This window comes from Lissotriton helveticus, chromosome 1_2, assembly GCF_964261635.1.
Source record: "Lissotriton helveticus chromosome 1_2, aLisHel1.1, whole genome shotgun sequence".
NCBI lineage: Eukaryota > Metazoa > Chordata > Amphibia > Caudata > Salamandridae > Lissotriton > Lissotriton helveticus.
Genome location: NC_136058.1, coordinates 300,086,377 through 300,105,876, shown reverse-complemented (window position 1 = coordinate 300,105,876; position 19,500 = coordinate 300,086,377). Strand labels below are relative to the sequence as shown.

Genomic DNA, 19,500 nt, shown 5'->3' with positions numbered 1-19,500 from the left:
AGCTTCCTGCGGGGCCATCCAAGAGAAAGCTTCCATGTCCTCCCAACTAATCACAGCTTTCTTGAGCCTTGGGACTGGAAAAGACTTCTTCGAAGAAAAAAACAAAGTGCAAACATCCTGACCCAACACTAGATAGCAGGCTATGCAAAGCATGTGATCTACAACTCATATGCCTCGAACATATTGTTAACAAAAAGAGACCTTCCTCTTCAGGCAACTACAGAAACGATTAAGGGGCACGCTTCAACAAACCTCACCTCTGAGCCAGTCCTGGAAGTAGTGCAACCACATCTTCGGCAAGGCCCTATCCTCGCCTCGCACCACAAATTTGATGGAGTTGAAGCTCTGGTGCAGTTCGAGCAGCGGCCTCTGTGCCCGGGGGTATTCAAAGCCGCCCTTGGTGACGATGAACATGTTGTAGAAGGAGAAGTACTTGAACTGGGCCGAGATGAAGCCATATTCCTTGGTGTCACGGGGCACTATGTCGGTCAGGTAGAGCCCGTCGTGGACCTTGGTGGTGCCGTACAGGCTGAGGCCCAAGAGAGCCATGAAGAGTACAACCACGATACCCTGCAACAAAGTGGTGGGATTAAAAACTATTTAAGAAGTGTACACACAAACGCACAGCGCCGCATCTCCCTCCCCTGTATCTATCTTATTCAGGACGATATTCTAATCTCCTCAGGTACCACAAATGCAAAGTTTACCCAGAATTCCTACCATGTTATTACTATGAATACATATCTATATCGTTCCAGTGCCCATTACACTAGTCCCTGTTCATGGATTGAGATAAAGTTATGTGCATCGAACTTTGCATTAAACTTTGTATGCAGACACTGTTCAGAGTCATTATCTGTCTGAAAAGAAAACCAGAACCTGTCCCCAAAGCACAGCGCCATTCTAGAGTTTTGAGTTATACCCAAGTGTTTACCTACTGACTGTACAGATACACCAACAACCTATGTGAGGCACGAGCTCCACTAACCCATCATACACAACACGCGGCAGGTAGTAGGCCGTTACGTACTTTGGTCTGCGTCTTCAGCAGCAGAGGGGCGTACTTCTCACGGGCAAAATCCGACAGGTTCCACTTGACAAAGGGCAGTGGAACACACTCTCGCCCCGCCTTAGTCTCGTCCACCTGAGCGAGTAGGTCCCTTGTGGAGCTGGAAGGGGTGAACACTTGGGACCCCAGGGGGTCCACAATGACAGAGGGTGAGGTACGGATCTGTGAGGTGGGCGGCAGTATGGTAACAATGTGCTGGCCAGAGGAGTCGCACTGTGTGAAGGCCTGCACAGTGGTGGTGATGTGGGTACTGGTGGTGATGGTGGGGCCACCATAGGAGGACGGGTGGTATGTGCAGTTGTCGTTGGCGTCCGCATACTCCTGTGGCTGGATCTGAATAACACGGTTTGAGCAAGGGCTGAAACGAACCAAGGTAAGGGAATAATGTCACACACGATGTATGTAATCACTTGTTTATGCAACAAGTGAGCAATGCAGACACATACACACTCCAGCATTACAATGCATGGTGCTGAGCGTAGGTGGGTACACAGAGGCAAACTGAAAACACTGCACTATCTGCATTATGTCCACAGAGTAGCAGGACGCTAAGAAAGAGTAAATACTGCACTATGCACTTCATGCAGGAAAAGGGATGGAACACTACAAGATTTTTAACGCATGCTTAGGGGAAGCAAACACACATACACAAAGGAAGAAATGGTAAATACAATCACTTCATGTTGTACTCATCACTTCATGTTTTGTGACTTAGTGCCCTAGTTTCATGGAGAAGACATTGCTTTAGGAATTAAAAGAAGGGACACTTTAATTAAAATATGCTATAGTGTGTTCAGTTTGTGACATCGTAACACTGGTCCCCATTAAACAAGTTAAACCTTAACCAATGCTTTTACATACACCGCAGTCTGGCCAGTGAGCATCAAATATTCACCTGGCACAGAATGTAAAGGTGTGCTTAGTCGTTGCCGTCATGACTCACGGGTTAATGTTGTGCGGCTTCCCGGGACGGCTTTAATGTAAATTATTTTAAACTTACCTTCCTGGGTACCGTGCCGCCTCAGCTCCTGGCCGGGTCCCCTTTTCCTGCTGCTCTTCTGAACAGGAAGCAGCCACAGGCAGCCTCCCTCCCCTCCCCTAAGCCAATCACAACGCTGCAATGGCGCAGTGTGATTGGTGGCGACGGCGCCCAGCCGGGCGCCTATGAGGAGACCATTGTGCATGACTATCGGGCCCACAGCACTGGGCAAGCCACTCATCCCTAACCTTAACCAAACTACCCGCCCCCAACTAGGCATACCTTTCTGCTTTCTTACAGTGCCCGAAGCAGAAACATAAAATGGTATTAAAAATATCATTTTATGTTTCTGCTTCTCGAACTGCGAGAAATCAGTGGGGCAACACTCCACCGCCATAATGAAGGAGCCGCCCCTGCTCATAGCGCTCACTAAATCTCTTCCAGTGGGAAGGCTTTCCAAAGAACTGAAGTGCTTCAGAAGAAGGTATTTTGCCCTAACTTAAAGTTCAATACTTCTATTTCCTTGCCAGATGTGGAATTTTGCTTCCGGCCTGAACATATGGAGGCAGTCGGCCCTGCTGAGGTGTTTGTGGCAGTCATACATTCCATGGAAGGGTCTGCCTGCAGCACCACACACACACACACACACAGCGCAGGCCGGCACTCACCTGTAGAAGCAGCAAAGAATGTCCAGCCTCTTGTCCTCACGCCGCTGAAGGTCCAAGCTCAGGATGGCAGGGAAGATGAGCAGCACCATTGCAAAATTGAACACCACTACGATGGCTGCCTGCCATGGTGAGAAAAAGAGAACAAGAGGGAAAAGACACATGTCACTTCAATCTCAATTTCCACAAAAGAGAAGCCCAGCACAGGGTGAGCCCTTGTCAGCAGCAGTGCAGAGTGACATGCTCTAGGTGGTGGCAATGAGTCAGCAAGATTTTGACTGCAGATCAGATGTAGGTAATTACTTCCAGGAGTAGTTTTCACCTTTTCAGGGATGTCATCCTATCTAGAGGCAGTGCTTTCAAAGGAAACATAGCAGTGCAGGTACTTACTGTTTAGAGTACCTGTTTGCTCCTGAGAAGGGCCGGTACTCTCCCATTAAATGTATTGCAGTAGCGCTCAGCAGTGTAGGCACTCTGTTACAAACTAAAGAAGTGCTGGTACTCAGTACCAGACAGTACCTACCCATTTAAAACACTGCCTAAATGGGAATTTCACAAGGGCATAGCTAAAAGCACTTTGTGAATATTTACTCAAAGCCCACTACCGAAGGCAGCATAACTACGGTACATTTATCGACGACATCGCCAAGCCCATCTCCAATCGGATATTTTCCCACTGCGGCTGCAGGTAAAGCCAACCTGACCGGTGCGGACACTTAACCCTTCCATTTGGCTCGCCCCAGAGTGCAGAAAGTCTTACACCAGGATGATCACCACCACCGGCCCCAGTGCCCTGACCAGGGTGATCACCACCACCACCAGTGCCTTGAACAGGGTGACCACCACCAGTGCCCTGACCAGGGTGATCACCACCACCAGTGCCTTGACCAGGGTTATCACCACCAACACCAACACTGCCTTGGTCCTGGCACCCAAAGCATGCACAGCACTTACCTGGAGTGAGAACGCTCTTAGAGCAGGGATGGGCACCAGCGCTGCCATGAAGAATGCAATCATATTGTTGACGGAGGTCAGAGTGACACTGGTTCCCGTGCGGCGAAGACACTCGCCCGTCCTCTCCTGGGGAAAGAAACACAGCAGGGAAGTTACAGAGGTAGTCCGATTGCCCTTCTCTCACATACCCTTCTATTTCCTTTCCTCCTCCTAGAGCTCTCTATCCAGTGTCCAGCTGACACTACAACCTACCAAGGTGTTATCAGCTTGTAAAAAAGGCCAGTTGACAGTGATGCCACTAGCATCACCAGCGCCTGAAGGGATGCGTACAAAACCACTCCCTGTAGCCGACCCCACGGGTGGCTTAGGTACTTTGTGTGATCTGTACAAGGAATTGTGGGGCTTTAATAAAAGGCACGTACCCGTAAGTCCAAATAAAGACACCAATCCCTTTTCACTTCTTCCACAGACTGTCCTATTTTCCTTCATAGATCCATGTACGAATCTCGTTTTTGGAGTCCTGCATACGTCCTTAACCTCCAAGTCCTGTGGCATCTTCTACTTCAAAATACCTGCTATGTTTCTCCTACTTTGTTTCCTCTTTCAGAACATGGTGTACATTCCTTACTCCCACCTCTTATGTCTCTTGTTCACCCAATTAGAGCCTTTTGCCCTTGTGCCTTTCTTTCTCTATGAGCTTAAGGTGTCCCTCTTTACCCCTATGTGTCTGGTTTTCCATTTATCCTACTGGAGACGCAAAGAACTAGTTTAATCTCAACAGCTCATTACAAGCTGTATCCTCACCTTGAAGGGGGTGCTCAGTCCTGTTTCTGTGAAGGCGTGTGCCAGAAGAAACATGTCATCCACCCCAATTCCAAGTGCCAGAAAGGGCAACACCTGCCAGTGTACGGAAGACAGAAGAAGAGAAGGACAAAATATATCAAAACAGTGAACACCCAAAGACAACTTTCAATGGAAAACAGAAAAATAAATCGGCAAGAGCGATTGTCTACAGCAAGTCCTCTGAGGAGGTGAGGTGTGGTGCTTTACTGCATGTTCGGCGCTGAGGTGTGGTGCATTACTGCATGTTCGGGGCTGAGGTGTGGTGCTTATTGCATGTTCGGGGTTGAGGTGTGGTGCTTATTTCATATTCGGGGTTGAGGTGTGGTGCTTACTTCATGTTCAGCGTTGAGGTGTGGTTTTTACTGCATGTTCGGCGCTGAGGTGTGGTGCTTACCGCATGTTCAGCGCTGAGGTGTGGTGCTTACTGCATGCTCAGCGCTGAGATGTGGTGTTTACTGCATGTTCGGCGCTGAGGTGTGGTGTTTACTGCATGTTCGGCGCTGAGGTGTGCTGCTTACTGCATGTTCGGCGCTGAGCTGTGCTGCTTACTGCATGTTCGGCGCTGAGGTGTGGTGCTTTACTGCATGTTCGGGGCTGAGGTGTGGTGCTTATTGCATGTTCGGCGCTGAGGTGTGGTGCTTTACTGCATGTTCGGGGCTGAGGTGTGGTGCTTATTGCATGTTCGGGGCTGAGGTGTGGTGCTTATTGCATGTTCGGCACTGAGGTGTGGTGCTTTACTGCATGTTCGGGGCTGAGGTGTGCTGCTTACTGCATTTTCGGCGCTGAGGTGTGCTGCTTACTGCATGTTCGGCGCTGAGCTGTGGTGCTCACTGCATGTTCGGCGCTTAGTTGTGGTGTTTGCTGCATGTTCGGCACGGAGGTGTGGTGCTTACTGCATGTTTGGCCGTGTGGTGCTTACTGTATGTTCGGCGCTGAGGTGTGGTGCTTACTGCATGTTCGGCGCTGAGCTGTGGTGCTCACTGCATGTTCGGCGCTTAGGTGTGGTGTTTGCTGCATGTTCGGCGCTGAGGTGTGGTGCTTACCGCATGTTCAGCGCTGAGGTGTGGTGCTTACCGCATGTTCAGCGCTGAGGTGTGGTGCTTACTGCATGCTTGGCCGTGTGGTGCTTACTGCATGTTCGGCGCTGAGGTGTGGTGCTGAGGTGCGGTGCTTACTGCATGTTTAGCGCTGAGGTGTGGTGCTTACTGCATGTTCGGCGCTGAGGTGTGGTGCTTACTGCATGTTCAGTGCTGAGGTGTGGTTCTTACCGCATGTTCAGCGCTGAGGTGTGGTGCTTACCGCATGTTCAGCGCTGAGGTGTGGTGCTTACTGCATGTTCAACGCTGAGGTGTGGTGTTTACCGCATGTTCAGCGCTGAGGTGTGGTGCTTACTGCATGTTTAGCGCTGAGGTGTGGTGTTTACTGCATGTTCAGCGCTGAGGTGTGGTTTTTACTGCATGTTCGGCACTGAGGTGTGGTTTTTACTGCATGTTCGGCGCTGAGGTGTGGTGCTTACCGCATGTTCAGCGCTGAGGTGTGGTGCTTACTGCATGTTCAGCCCTGAGGTGTGGTGTTTACTGCATGTTCAGCGCTGAGGTGTGGTGCTTACTGCATGTTCAGCGCTGAGGTGTGGTGTTTACTGCATGTTCAGCGCTGAGGTGTGGTTTTTACTGCATGTTCGGCGCTGAGGTGTGGTGCTTACCGCATGTTCAGAGCGGAAGTGTGGTGCTTACTGCATGTTCAGAGCTGAGGTGTGGTGCTTACCGCATGTTCAGAGCTGAGGTGTGGTGCTTACCGCATGTTCAGAGCTGAGGTGTGGTGCTTACCGCATGTTTGGCGCTGAGGTGTGGTGCTTACTGCATGTTCGGCGCTGAGGTGTGGTGCTTACCGCATGTTCAGAGCTGAGGTGTGGTGCTTACTGCATGTTCAGCGCTGAGGTGTGGTTTTTACTGCATGTTCGGCACTGAGGTGTGGTTTTTACTGCATGTTCGGCGCTGAGGTGTGGTGCTTACCGCATGTTCAGAGCTGAGGTGTGGTGCTTACCGCATGTTCAGAGCTGAGGTGTGGTGCTTACCGCATGTTCAGAGCTGAGGTGTGGTGCTTACTGCATGTTCAGAGCTGAGGTGTGGTGCTTACCGCATGTTCAGAGCTGAGGTGTGGTGCTTACCGCATGTTCAGAGCTGAGGTGTGGTGCTTACCGCATGTTCAGAGCTGAGGTGTGGTGCTTACCGCATGTTCAGAGCTGAGGTGTGGTGCTTACTGCCTGCTCAGCGCTGAGGTGTGGGGCCTGCGGCATGTGCTGCTGCGCTGAAGTGTCGGGTCTGCGGCATGTGCTGCGCCGAAGAGTGCTGAGGTGTGTGGTGTACAGCACATTCCTTATCGAAGGGCAGAATTTACACATGTGAGATGAGAGAATCTACATGCATGTTGTAGACGTGTGGTCTACAACATGCTGTGTGTGTGGAGAAGAGTAGGCTTCTACAGCATACTCTGTCTTAGGAGGCGTGAGACTATAAACATGGTATGTGATGGATGGAATCCACAAACGTTCTGAAGTGCAGAAATTCTCAAAGGTTCTGATACAGAGAGAATTTACAGACATGTTCTGTGAGCGAGGGAATGTGCAGACTTGTTCTGAGATGCAGGTAAAGTATACTCGTGCCCTGCATGTGTAGGGATAGGGGGTTCTACAAATAAGGTCTGATGTGGAAGCATGCGGTATGATACAGGGAGATCTATACGCATTTAATGCACTGACTGTCATGTGTGCAGACACAGGCAGAGTCTCAGTCATGTTGCTCTTCAGCCTACCTGGGTGGTGGCCGCGTTGAAAGAGATGCCTAGCAAGGAGCACAGTCCGAGGCCAGATGCCACTGACAGGGCAACGAGCAGCACACCGGCCAGCCCCACAGCCCCTTGTGACTTGGAGCAATCCCAGCGCAGCATGGTCACGCAGGCATAGGCAAGCTGCAAAAAGAGGCAAAGACAGCATCAGACATCTTCCTCAAACAGGGCCAATGCATACAGTTCTACACACGGAGCCCTGGGTAAAGTAGAGCGAGTGATGAAGGAATGTGCAGTGTGAATCACAAGGCATCACGGTTCACAGACATTGCAAACTGAAGTCAGAGGCAGCAGGGTCAGGCATCACAGGCATGAAAGGGTCCAGGATAGCGGGATTCTTTTGCAAGCCGCAGCATCTTTTGTGCAGTGGAGAGGGTTTGATAGTATGCTCCATGGTAGAGATCCATGTTTTGTGGTGGACAGGGTGCACGTGCACTGGGACATTTATGTACACACGTGGTGGAAGAAAGCGCGGCCCCAAACAAATCTGGGTTGGGTGTGAGATGATGGCACATGGGCTGTCTGGCAAACTGAAACAGCTCCTCACGCACAGACCCTACAGAAGGGGGACTGGACTCATATGACCCCTCCGAAAGAAGCCCACACCCAGGCCCAGGTGTCCACAGCTCTTTATAGGCCTACAGAACCCAAGCAAGCACCGTGACTCATATTACCCGGCCATGAAACCCAATGCTGCGAAAGCAAACACATGATATCAGCGGGGACATACGCACCATCAGGAGGTACCCGCCAGCCACACGGATCACGCTGACGTCGGAGAAAGACTTCATGATGTCATTGAGGGTGGTGGTGGAGAAGGCGTGGATGATCTGAGAGGAGTTTTCCGGAGCGGACTGTTGAGCCAGCTGCAAGGGAGGGAGACAGCAGCATTTGTTAATAGTCATCATTGTTATTTGCTTACTGATTGTTGCTGAGCCACGATGTACTACAGAAAACAACACAAAGTAAGGCAGGTGAGGCTTTTGTATAATACTGCAACATGCAAGCCCAAGAAGCGAATTAACAACATGGTCTTTCAGGCTGTGTCCTTGGGCCTGCGAAATACACCAGCCCCGGACACCGTCCCTTAAGAGCTCCTCTTATAGAAAAAGAACATACATGAACTCTAGGACACACATGCCATTTGCAAAAACACCCAGAGGGTAACAGATACTTTCCACTTCCCATAGCGCCTTCTTGCCCTTCGAAAGAAGTCACCTGATGGCTTTCTGAGTCCGATCGTAGCGGATAGGACCAGCGTAATACTCTATGAGGGCCTAATCATGCACCTCTGGCGCAAGTGACCCAAGTGCCCTCTAACCAGGTGACCTCCAAAGACCATGGAGCATCGTGGAGTCACATGACCATCGCTTATGAAACCTACATGTCCACGGCCATCGCAAATCCAGTCACAGGGAGGAACAGGAACAAGCAGAGTCTCCACCACAGGAGTGTCTGCACCGACAAGCACCGCTAGAGCAAGCACTAGAAAGACCATCCATTCAATGGACGCCCTCCTCCGACTGTGGCTAACTCAGGCCATGAAGGAGCGTGTGGCCTTGGAAGGCTCCTGGACAGACGGATGGACGCACACACCAAACAAGCAGAGTCTCCACCACAGGAGTGTCTGCACCGACAAGCACCGCTAGAGCAAGCACTAGAAAGACCATCCATTCAATGGACGCCCTCCTCCGGCTGTGGCTAACTCAGGCCATGAAGGAGCGTGTGGCCTTGGAAGGCTCCTGGACAGACGGATGGACGCACACACCAAACACGTAGAGTCTCCACCACAGGAGTGTCTGCACCGACAAGCACCGCTAGAGCAGGCACTAGAAAGACCATCCATTCAATGGACGCCCTCCTCCGGCTGTGGCTAACTCAGGCCATGAAGGAGCGTGTGGCCTTGGAAGGCTCCTGGACAGACGGATGGACGCACACACCAAACACGCAGAGTCTCCACCACAGGAGTGTCTGCACCGACAAGCACCGCTAGAGCAAGCACTAGAAAGACCATCCATTCAATGGATGCCCTCCTCCGACTGTGGCTAACTCAGGCCATGAAGGAGCGTGTGTGAGGGCTTGGAAGGCTCCCGGACAGACGGATGGACGTACACACCAAACACGCAGTCTCCACCACAGTAGTGTCTGCACCGACAAGCACCGCTAGAGCAGGCACTAGAAAGACCATCCATTCAATGGACGCCCTCCTCCGGCTGTGGCTAACTCAGGCCATGAAGGAGCGTGTGGCCTTGGAAGGCTCCTGGACAGACGGATGGACGCACACACCAAACACGTAGAGTCTCCACCACAGGAGTGTCTGCACCGACAAGCACCGCTAGAGCAGGCACTAGAAAGACCATCCATTCAATGGACGCCCTCCTCCGGCTGTGGCTAACTCAGGCCATGAAGGAGCGTGTGTGAGGGCTTGGAAGGCTCCTGGACAGACGGATGGACGCACACACCAAACACGCAGAGTCTCCACCACAGGAGTGTCTGCACCGACAAGCACCGCTAGAGCAAGCACTAGAAAGACCATCCATTCAATGGATGCCCTCCTCCGACTGTGGCTAACTCAGGCCATGAAGGAGCGTGTGGCCTTGGAAGGCTCCTGGACAGACGGATGGACGCACACACCAAACACGCAGAGTCTCCACCACAGGAGTGTCTGCACCGACAAGCACCGCTAGAGCAAGCACTAGAAAGACCATCCATTCAATGGATGCCCTCCTCCGACTGTGGCTAACTCAGGCCATGAAGGAGCGTGTGTGAGGGCTTGGAAGGCTCCTGGACAGACGGATGGACGCACACACCAAACACGCAGAGTCTCCACCACAGGAGTGTCTGCACCGACAAGCACCGCTAGAGCAAGCACTAGAAAGACCATCCATTCAATGGATGCCCTCCTCCGACTGTGGCTAACTCAGGCCATGAAGGAGCGTGTGGCCTTGGAAGGCTCCTGGACAGACGGATGGACGCACACACCAAACAAGCAGAGTCTCCACCACAGGAGTGTCTGCACCGACAAGCACCGCTAGAGCAAGCACTAGAAAGACCATCCATTCAATGGACGCCCTCCTCCGGCTGAGGCTAACTCAGGCCATGAAGGAGCGTGTGTGAGGGCTTGGAAGGCTCCTGGACAGACGGATGGACGCACACACCAAACAAGCAGAGTCTCCACCACAGGAGTGTCTGCACCGACAAGCACCGCTAGAGCAGGCACTAGAAAGACCATCCATTCAATGGACGCCCTCCTCCGGCTGTGGCTAACTCAGGCCATGAAGGAGCGTGTGGCCTTGGAAGGCTCCTGGACAGACGGATGGACGCACACACCAAACACGCAGAGTCTACACCACAGGAGTGTCTGCACCGACAGGCACCGCTAGAGCAGGCACTAGAAAGACCATCCATTCAATGGACGCCCTCCTCTGACTCTGGCTAACTCAGGCCATGAAGGAGCGTGTGGCCTTGGAAGGCTCCTGGACAGACGGATGGACGCACACACCAAACACGCAGAGTCTCCACCACAGGAGTGTCTGCACCGACAAGCACCGCTAGAGCAGGCACTAGAAAGACCATCCATTCAATGGACGCCCTCCTCCGGCTGTGGCTAACTCAGGCCATGAAGGAGCGTGTGGCCTTGGAAGGCTCCTGGACAGACGGATGGACGCACACACCAAACAAGCAGAGTCTCCACCACAGGAGTGTCTGCACCGACAAGCACCGCTAGAGCAAGCACTAGAAAGACCATCCATTCAATGGATGCCCTCCTCCGACTGTGGCTAACTCAGGCCATGAAGGAGCGTGTGTGAGGGCTTGGAAGGCTCCTGGACAGACGGATGGACGCACACACCAAACACGCAGAGTCTCCACCACAGGAGTGTCTGCACCGACAAGCACCGCTAGAGCAAGCACTAGAAAGACCATCCATTCAATAGACGCCCTCCTCCGGCTGTGGCTAACTCAGGCCATGCTGGAGCGTGTGGCCTTGGAAGGCTCCTGGACAGACGGATGGACGCACACACCAAACACGTAGAGTCTCCACCACAGGAGTGTCTGCACCGACAAGCACCGCTAGAGCAAGCACTAGAAAGACCATCCATTCAATGGACGCCCTCTTCCGGCTGTGGCTAACTCAGGCCATGCTGGAGCGTGTGGCCTTGGAAGGCTCCTGGACAGACGGATGGACGCACACACCAAACACGTAGAGTCTCCACCACAGGAGTGTCTGCACCGACAAGCACCGCTAGAGCAAGCACTAGAAAGACCATCCATTCAATGGATGCCCTCCTCCGACTGTGGCTAACTCAGGCCATGCTGGAGCGTGTGGCCTTGGAAGGCTCCTGGACAGACGGATGGACGCACACACCAAACACGTAGAGTCTCCACCACAGGAGTGTCTGCACCGACAAGCACCGCTAGAGCAAGCACTAGAAAGACCATCCATTCAATGGACGCCCTCCTCCGGCTGTGGCTAACTCAGGCCATGAAGGAGCGTGTGGCCTTGGAAGGCTCCTGGACAGACGGATGGACGCACACACCAAACAAGCAGAGTCTCCACCACAGGAGTGTCTGCACCGACAAGCACCGCTAGAGCAAGCACTAGAAAGACCATCCATTCAATGGACGCCCTCCTCCGGCTGAGGCTAACTCAGGCCATGAAGGAGCGTGTGTGAGGGCTTGGAAGGCTCCTGGACAGACGGATGGACGCACACACCAAACAAGCAGAGTCTCCACCACAGGAGTGTCTGCACCGACAAGCACCGCTAGAGCAAGCACTAGAAAGACCATCCATTCAATGGACGCCCTCCTCCGGCTGAGGCTAACTCAGGCCATGAAGGAGCGTGTGGCCTTGGAAGGCTCCTGGACAGACGGATGGACGCACACACCAAACACGCAGAGTCTCCACCACAGGAGTGTCTGCACCGACAAGCACCGCTAGAGCAAGCACTAGAAAGACCATCCATTCAATGGATGCCCTCCTCCGACTGTGGCTAACTCAGGCCATGCTGGAGCGTGTGGCCTTGGAAGGCTCCTGGACAGACGGATGGACGCACACACCAAACAAGCAGAGTGCCTCCGGAGGAGTTCTCCTTCCAACTGCTTCCTCTTCTCGCCCCTGGAAAATGCCCTGGAGACCAAAAGGAGGCAAGCTGCTTCTGCAATTTCTTACAGAAAAACATCTTTGCAAGTTTGACAGCTGAGAATAATGCTTGCAGATGCTGAAGGGCAGAGGGCAGAGGTCAGCTCAGGTCACCCTGTCCCTAGTGCCACGACCAGTGAAAGCCTAAGCTTTCCTTAAAAAAGGCAAGACAGGCTGGTTCCTCTTCTAAACCTGCGTGCACTTCGCCCCTTGGAGGCTTTCAGCATGTATACAGGACACCCGCCTGAGGCTGCGTCCAGGAGGGCCCAGAGGCGTGGAACCGAAAATACTTCAATTCCACTCACGGCAAGGGCTGCTGGGACACAAATACACGAAGACACGTGTCTTCTAAGCTAAGGGGCCAGTCTCCGGAAGGGCACAGTGACCACATTTATTTATCAGAGTAAAGGTGAAAGTCTATTGTGGTGGGTGATGAATTTTTGAACTCCAAGGTATTAGTGCGTGTGGAAGAACCCGACTGGGCCTGCCTGCAGGCCTTTCCCACTCAGACTGCCGCTATCTCCGAAACAGCCTGTTCCCTTCCCTCGCCATGTGCCAGCGATGTGAAGGCTGACCTTGTTTATATCCCACACCGAGGACAGATGGAACCCAGGAGACCTGGCGGCTACAAGCAAATCTGTCTAAAGAACGGCAACATGAACGTTCAGCAAAGAAAAGAATCCTTGCTGAAAGCGTGAAACCGAGGTTGCTTCCAGACAGTAGTGAGAAACATCCCCTTGAAAGTTAGGACATATTCTTGCAGACATTTAAACTTTTCCTTACTAGAGGTGAATGCGGTGTTCTTTTCTGGAGATGTGGGATTTTTTGCAACTCACGTTTACAGTGCCTTTTTACAATTATAAAACAAAACCTCACAAACATTTCAATGCGTCCATGTAACTCTACCCTGAGCAGGTGAGCATGTCCTGTGTGGCTCACCTCTCAGCCAGGCTGGGGGTGCTGATACTGCTAGGGGCGGAAAGGCTCCTTGAACATTCGCTCTCTCTCCTCCTGTCAATCTTCCAGCTCTGTATCTTCCCCCTCCGTTTCTCTTTGTCTGTCACCTGGGAGATGGTGGGTCATCTATGCCCATGGAAACCTTGGCTAATGGCACCCAAGACATGCCCGCTGAGGTCCCCGACGACCAAGCGTTAGTCACTAACTCAGCTCGGTGGCCACAGAGGGCTTCAAGGCAGGACCCACGACACTTGGGGGCAGATTTATGATAACTGGCGCATCCCCAGGGATGCACCAGTTATTTTGCGCCGCTGCTCCGCCACCCATGGTGCGCCGCATTTACAATGCGGCGCATCATGGGGCAAAAACGGCACAGATGCGTGGCGCATCTGTGCCGTAAAGGTGGCGCATTGCTGGAGTTGCGTCGCAAGCACGACGCAGCTCCAGCAAGGCTCGGGGGTGCCCCATCTATACAATGCTGCGTCAAGTCCTACTCCTGCTTCAAGCAGGCGCAGGGTTTTGACGCAGCATTGGCCTGAAAGTGACTGAGTGAAATCTTATAGATTTCACTCAGCCACTTTTGCGAGGCGCACCTGCCCCGGAACGCCCACCCTGCGCCGGAATGCCCACAAGTGGCGCAGGGCTTTATAACGTGACGCATCTGCCTAGATGCGTCACGTTGTAAATGGGTCGTAGGGATGCGCCACGTTTACGCCGCGTTTGCGTGATGGAAACGTGGCGCATTCCCATCATAAATCTGCCCCAAAGTGTCCCGTCATTTCATGTGTAACGTAAACAATACTGATATGGTATTACCTCCACAAACTTCCTCTGCCACGTCTCCAAGATGGCCGCCGCCTTCTCCTCAGTCCAGTTGATGTCGTGGATCTCGTAGTTATCCCTGAAATGCTCATAGAGCTGTCGGGAGCTCATGAGCAGGAACATCGTCTGGAGAGCTTCGGCGCTGCAAGGAGAGAGGGCAAAGTTCAGCTAATGAAGGTGTGAACAGTTGACACGGCCTGTACTGAGCAATATGCAAGGATGCATGCACAAAACAAGGAGTCAGACAGAGTACACGTTCAGCTTGGAGCCTGCTAAGACAGTTAATAAAGCTTCAATAGAATTAACCGCATGCGTGCGGGCGGAATTCCGCTCGTACGCTGAGATTTTTAAAATCGCATGTTACGTGACGAGCTGGGCTCGTCATGAGCGTGCGAGGAGGCTACGCCATGACGAGCCCAGCTCGTCATCAGCGTCGAAGGGGTTAACATTATTTCCCCGTCAAAAACCTTCATTTTTTGCAGAAATGATAGAAGCTCTAGGGAAGATCAAGTACATTTGACAGAATATGGATAGTGAAAAATCATCTATATGGGGGCACCATAGACTGTTCATCCCACAGGACGACCCCATTTCTACATGTACAATCCATCTGCTTTCATAGTCGATCTGTGCGAGAAATATCCCAGGCTGTACGCAGCAGCATGTGACAAAACCGGAGGACGCCGTGGCTGTGGGGAGGGAGAGGATGGAATGAATAAGGAGGGGCAAGGTGTGCTCATTCCCTGCCTCTAGATTACTATGAGCCAAAAAGGGACATTAGTTGGTTCATCATTTATTTCCCTTTGCGTGAGGGTGACTTTAAGCCGATCCTGGTTTTTATGCAACAGCTTACAGTGCGGAAACAAGTAGGGTCGCATCTGCATTATACGTACAACCCTACAAGTTCCAACTGTTCGCTGAAAGAACACAACTGTGATGGCATTGAATCAGTTGTCTAACTTTCCCTGGTGCGAGGGAGATCTGATAGTACGTTACAGGACAGAGAGTGGCCTTAGGGCCCAGGTAAGAGTAGGATTCTGAACGGACAGTAGGCTTGGGTTGACAACAGGCTACTGGGCTCACAGTAGGTATTAGGGCAGGCAGAAAACTGCAGTGTCGCTCATAGGCCTTTATTTTGGTGAAAGGCCTCAGGTATGGGGGGGCAGAAGGTTGGTAGCAAGAATTAGGGCTGCGGTAAGGATTCAGGGCTGGTCACAGGCCTCATGGTTGGTAGTAAACCTCAGAGCCGGTAGCCAACGTTAATTCTGTTCACAGGCCTCCTGGTTTGCATTAGTCCTCACAGATTGGATCAGATATTAGGGTCAATCACAGACCTCATGGTTGGTAGTAGCACTGGGCGTAGTTTGTGTGGCAGCACTACACGTAGCTTCACGTAGTATACTTTAAACTTCACGTAGTACGCGAAGCTGATGACACTGTGTACTTGTCTGCACTGTGAAAAAATTGCTAAATAATTGCAAATGGCAACCTGCTCAGTGCCAGTCATGATAAAATATGTATCTCTACCTTTATATTCTAAAGTGGATATAGTACTTTCACAAAAGTGAAACTGAAAAATTAGCAAGCAGTGAGAGAGGTGATGATTTTCCTAAGGGGAGTACCAGACAGATGCCTTGAAAACAAAAAAGCACATCTTATTGAACTATTTGGTGGTGGTGCCATCCTCTTAGGACGACCCCAAGCACAGTCTCCTCTCTCCCCTGCTCCCTCAGATGCAGGGCCCCGGGGCAGAGCCCTGGTTTGTTGTACTCCGCCGCGGAGGAGCCGGGCAGCTCTGAGCGCTCTGATGCCCTTCGACATTGTTATTCGCGCTCAGCGCCGCCTTGGATTGATTTTGGCTCCATCAGGCCTTTGGCTCCAGGCCACAAAAAAAAAAAAAAGGCAGCTGCTCCTCTTGTGTGGGCCCAGGGTTGTTAACAGTCAGGGATAACCATCTGCAGCAGTGACAGAGGGGCAGGAGCCCATTACAGGTCTCCATCAGTGGGGCAATAAAGAGATCAGGCCGCCTCTGCATCACACCCAGCCTGCAACACAGGCCTCTGTCTGGACAGCCCGGGCCGGGCAGCCCGGACACGGGGCCTCTGACCCTCCCCTGGCCTGCTCATCCAGCCTTTAGAGCACGTCCCGGTCAATCAGGCCTGGACGACCACCTCAGACTGGAGCCAGGTCTCAAACTGTAACTCCACGCCCCTCAACCCTTCCAAGCAAGCAGCCAGGCCCACTCTTGCTCCATGATGGTCGATCAGGCCTGGACGATCACCTCCCACTGGGGGGCGTGTCTCAAGCTGATAGGCCCCACTCAGGTGAGACATAGCCTATCACCACAGCCTGGTCCTTAACCTCCCTTCTATGTCGTACTAGACAGCGAAGCACGAGCACTCCTCCCCCCTCACCCAGGACAGGCGTGCCCAACATCCTACCCCCAGCATCAAAGTCTGCACTCCCCAGCTCAACCCCCCTAGAAGGCCAGACCCCACTCTCACCGCTACTGCTAAGTGTTGCGCTCTACCTCGGGCAGGAAGGCCTACCTCACAGGAAGCGCAGTCTTTACCACTCCAACCAAAATAATTGAATCTCACACGGTAACACAGCATTAAAGGGCTTTGGCTCTCTGAGCCCAAAAACAAAACAATACTTTGCGATCACCATCACATGGGCATTTACGAAATATGACCAAGCTTGTTCCTTACCCACTCTGCCTCAACCAAGGAAGGGGGAGGGGAAGGGCTTGTGCCCGTTCAGAGCTATCTCTGACTGTAGAGACCCTTCAAGAGCATTGCGTGCAGAGATGGTCACTCCTCACACTCATGGATAGATCTGCTGAGCCCCATGACCGCAGAGGGACTGTGCATACATACTGGAACTAAAGATTAATATCCGTCGTAGCTACCAAAAGATCTCTGTCTCCATTGGTATAGTCGGCACGCACCTCTACAGTACAGCTCTACTTTAACAGGCCCAGGCCAGTAAATAGTCCAAACAGCAAAGAGTCCTTCAGCCGACCTGTTTCCCCATCATCTCTCCTTGCGCCCCACTCTGACCATTGTACCCGCCCTCCTTTCTTATCTGGGCGTCGTCCTTTTTCAGCCTTCCTAGTTTTGCCCTCAGAAGCTCACACTCATTGCAGCTGCACAAGCCTTTCAAGAAACCAGACTGCAATTTACAGCAACTTTGCAACTCCTTTTGCTTTCAAGATTTCTGATTGGTTCTTGGCCTCTCTGAGGAGCCAGCCACATTTAGTGATCTAGTAATTCTTGGCCTCTCAGAGGATCCAGCCACATTTAGTGGTCTAGTAATTCTTGGCCTCTCTGATGATCCAGCCACATTTAGCGGTCTAGTAATTCTTGGCCTCTCTGATGATCCAGCCACATTTAGTGGTCTAGTAATTCTTGGCCTCTCTGATGATCCAGCCACATTTAGTGATCTAGTAATTCTTGGCCTCTCTGATGATCCAGCCACATTTAGCGGTCTAGTAATTCTTGGCCTCTCTGAGGATCCAGCCACATTTATGATCTAGTAATTATTGGCCTCTCTGAGGATCCAGCCACATTTAGTGGTCTAGTAATTCTTGGCCTCTCTGATGATCCAGCCACATTTAGTGGTCTAGTCATTCTTGGCCTCTCTGATGATCCAGCCACATTTAGTGGTCTAGTCATTCTTGGCCTCTCTGATGATCCAGCCACATTTAGTGGTCTAGTAATTCTTGGCCTCTCTGATGATCCAGCCACATTTAGTGGTCTAGTCATTCTTGGCCTCTCTGATGATCCAGCCACATTTAGTGGTCTAGTAATTATTGGCCTCTCTGATGATCCAGCCACATTTAGTGGTCTAGTAATTATTGGCCTCTCTGATGATCCAGCCACATTTAGTGGTCTAGTCATTCTTGGCCTCTCAGAGGATCCAGCCACATTTAGTGGTCTAGTAATTATTGGCCTCTCTGATGATCCAGCCACATTTAGTGGTCTAGTAATGATTTTCTTAATCAATTCACTCGAAGTACCTAATATGACTTTGGGGCATCCCAAACCCCTACTATACTGAAGATGGAGGCCCAGCCATCCTCCTTCATATGCTTGAGGACAAGTGATCTGCCCCCTCCCACACCACATTCCTAAGCTGCCCATGGCTATTGGAAGGCAAAGGCCACCCACCCCTCTGGGCCTTACCTCAGCAGTCGGTCCTGGGAGTCCCTCACAGTGCCTCCAAGGATCAGCTCCTCCTGCCAGTGCATGAACCTCTTGGAGAAGCCGTAGCAGCCCCCCGCCAGCTCCTGGGGGATGTTGGGAACCTGGGGAAGGGAATAATGAAGCGGGTCATGAGGGCGGCAGTGGAACATCACTGCACATATCATACATGCCAATTAGACTTTAACATATTTGTAAATAGATACAATTTATTTTACTAAACCCTGTAGGCTTTCTGTAGAAGATAAAGGGATTCTGAGGGAAAATAAAGACTGCAAAACTGCTAATAATTGCTTCGCCACACACAGGCAGACAATGCTGTGTACAATGGCCCCGCTACTACCTTTGCCCTCCACACCCAAAATGAACTCATACAACAAGCGTGCCTGGTAAAATCAGTCCTCAAAAGAAGCACTTTAGACAAGTAGTACAATGAGCCCCCAGAATGAGCCCATACAAACTGTGATAAAAGCAGTCCTAGACATGCCCACAGAGGGGGTACAATCAGTCCTCTATCAACCTCTGAGGCAATGCCGCATGGCAAGCTCACCCGTCTCTTGTGCTTGTTGGCCGCGCTCTCTGGGCACTGGGGGTCCATGGGATCGAGGCACGGCCGCTCCATGTACGCCTGGCCCACGTCCGCCTTGTCCAGCATCTCCTTAAAGCCATCCACGGAGGTGAACTGCCCAAGCTCTTCCATCAGCTGCATTGGGTTTAGGTTTTTCCACTGGATTTCGGGCCGCCCACTGCCAAAAACAGAGAAAAGATTTGTTACAAATATAAAGCAGCAAATAGAAATATGAATTATTGCTGCGAGCCCCTCCTGCCCCGAGTGAAGCCGATGTGACTTCCAGTGGCGTCCACGTTCATGGACACTCCTTGTGGAGAAGCGTGGCTCAATGATTAGAGCGGCAGACTCTGATGCAGAGGTCTGGCCCGGGACCAGGGTTCGATTCCCGCCTCGGCGGGTCTTGGGCTCAATTTCCCCGGACCTGATAATTCTCGCCTCGGTGCCTAGTCTA

At 51.9% G+C, this 19,500-nt stretch overlaps 1 protein-coding gene across 3 annotated transcripts in view; it reads right to left on the bottom strand.

Annotated features, from left to right (window-relative positions):
• The window catches only part of PTCH2 (patched 2), an 85,561-nt gene that overhangs the window by 16,173 nt on the left and 49,888 nt on the right, over positions 1-19,500 (bottom strand). For 2 of the 3 annotated variants that reach the window (XM_078671771.1, XM_078671772.1), the window contains 10 exons: positions 19,029-19,224; positions 18,461-18,582; positions 14,268-14,415; positions 8,089-8,220; positions 7,322-7,477; positions 4,472-4,564; positions 3,668-3,793; positions 2,717-2,835; positions 1,031-1,427; positions 258-570 (listed from right to left, as the gene is read on the bottom strand). In XM_078671771.1, coding sequence (XP_078527897.1) covers positions 258-570; positions 1,031-1,427; positions 2,717-2,835; positions 3,668-3,793; positions 4,472-4,564; positions 7,322-7,477; positions 8,089-8,220; positions 14,268-14,415; positions 18,461-18,582; positions 19,029-19,224 — 1,802 coding nt within the window. Of the gene's footprint in view, positions 1-257; positions 571-1,030; positions 1,428-2,716; positions 2,836-3,667; positions 3,794-4,471; positions 4,565-7,321; positions 7,478-8,088; positions 8,221-14,267; positions 14,416-18,460; positions 18,583-19,028; positions 19,225-19,500 lie in introns of those variants that run through there. The other variant, XM_078671773.1, reaches the window with a different exon arrangement.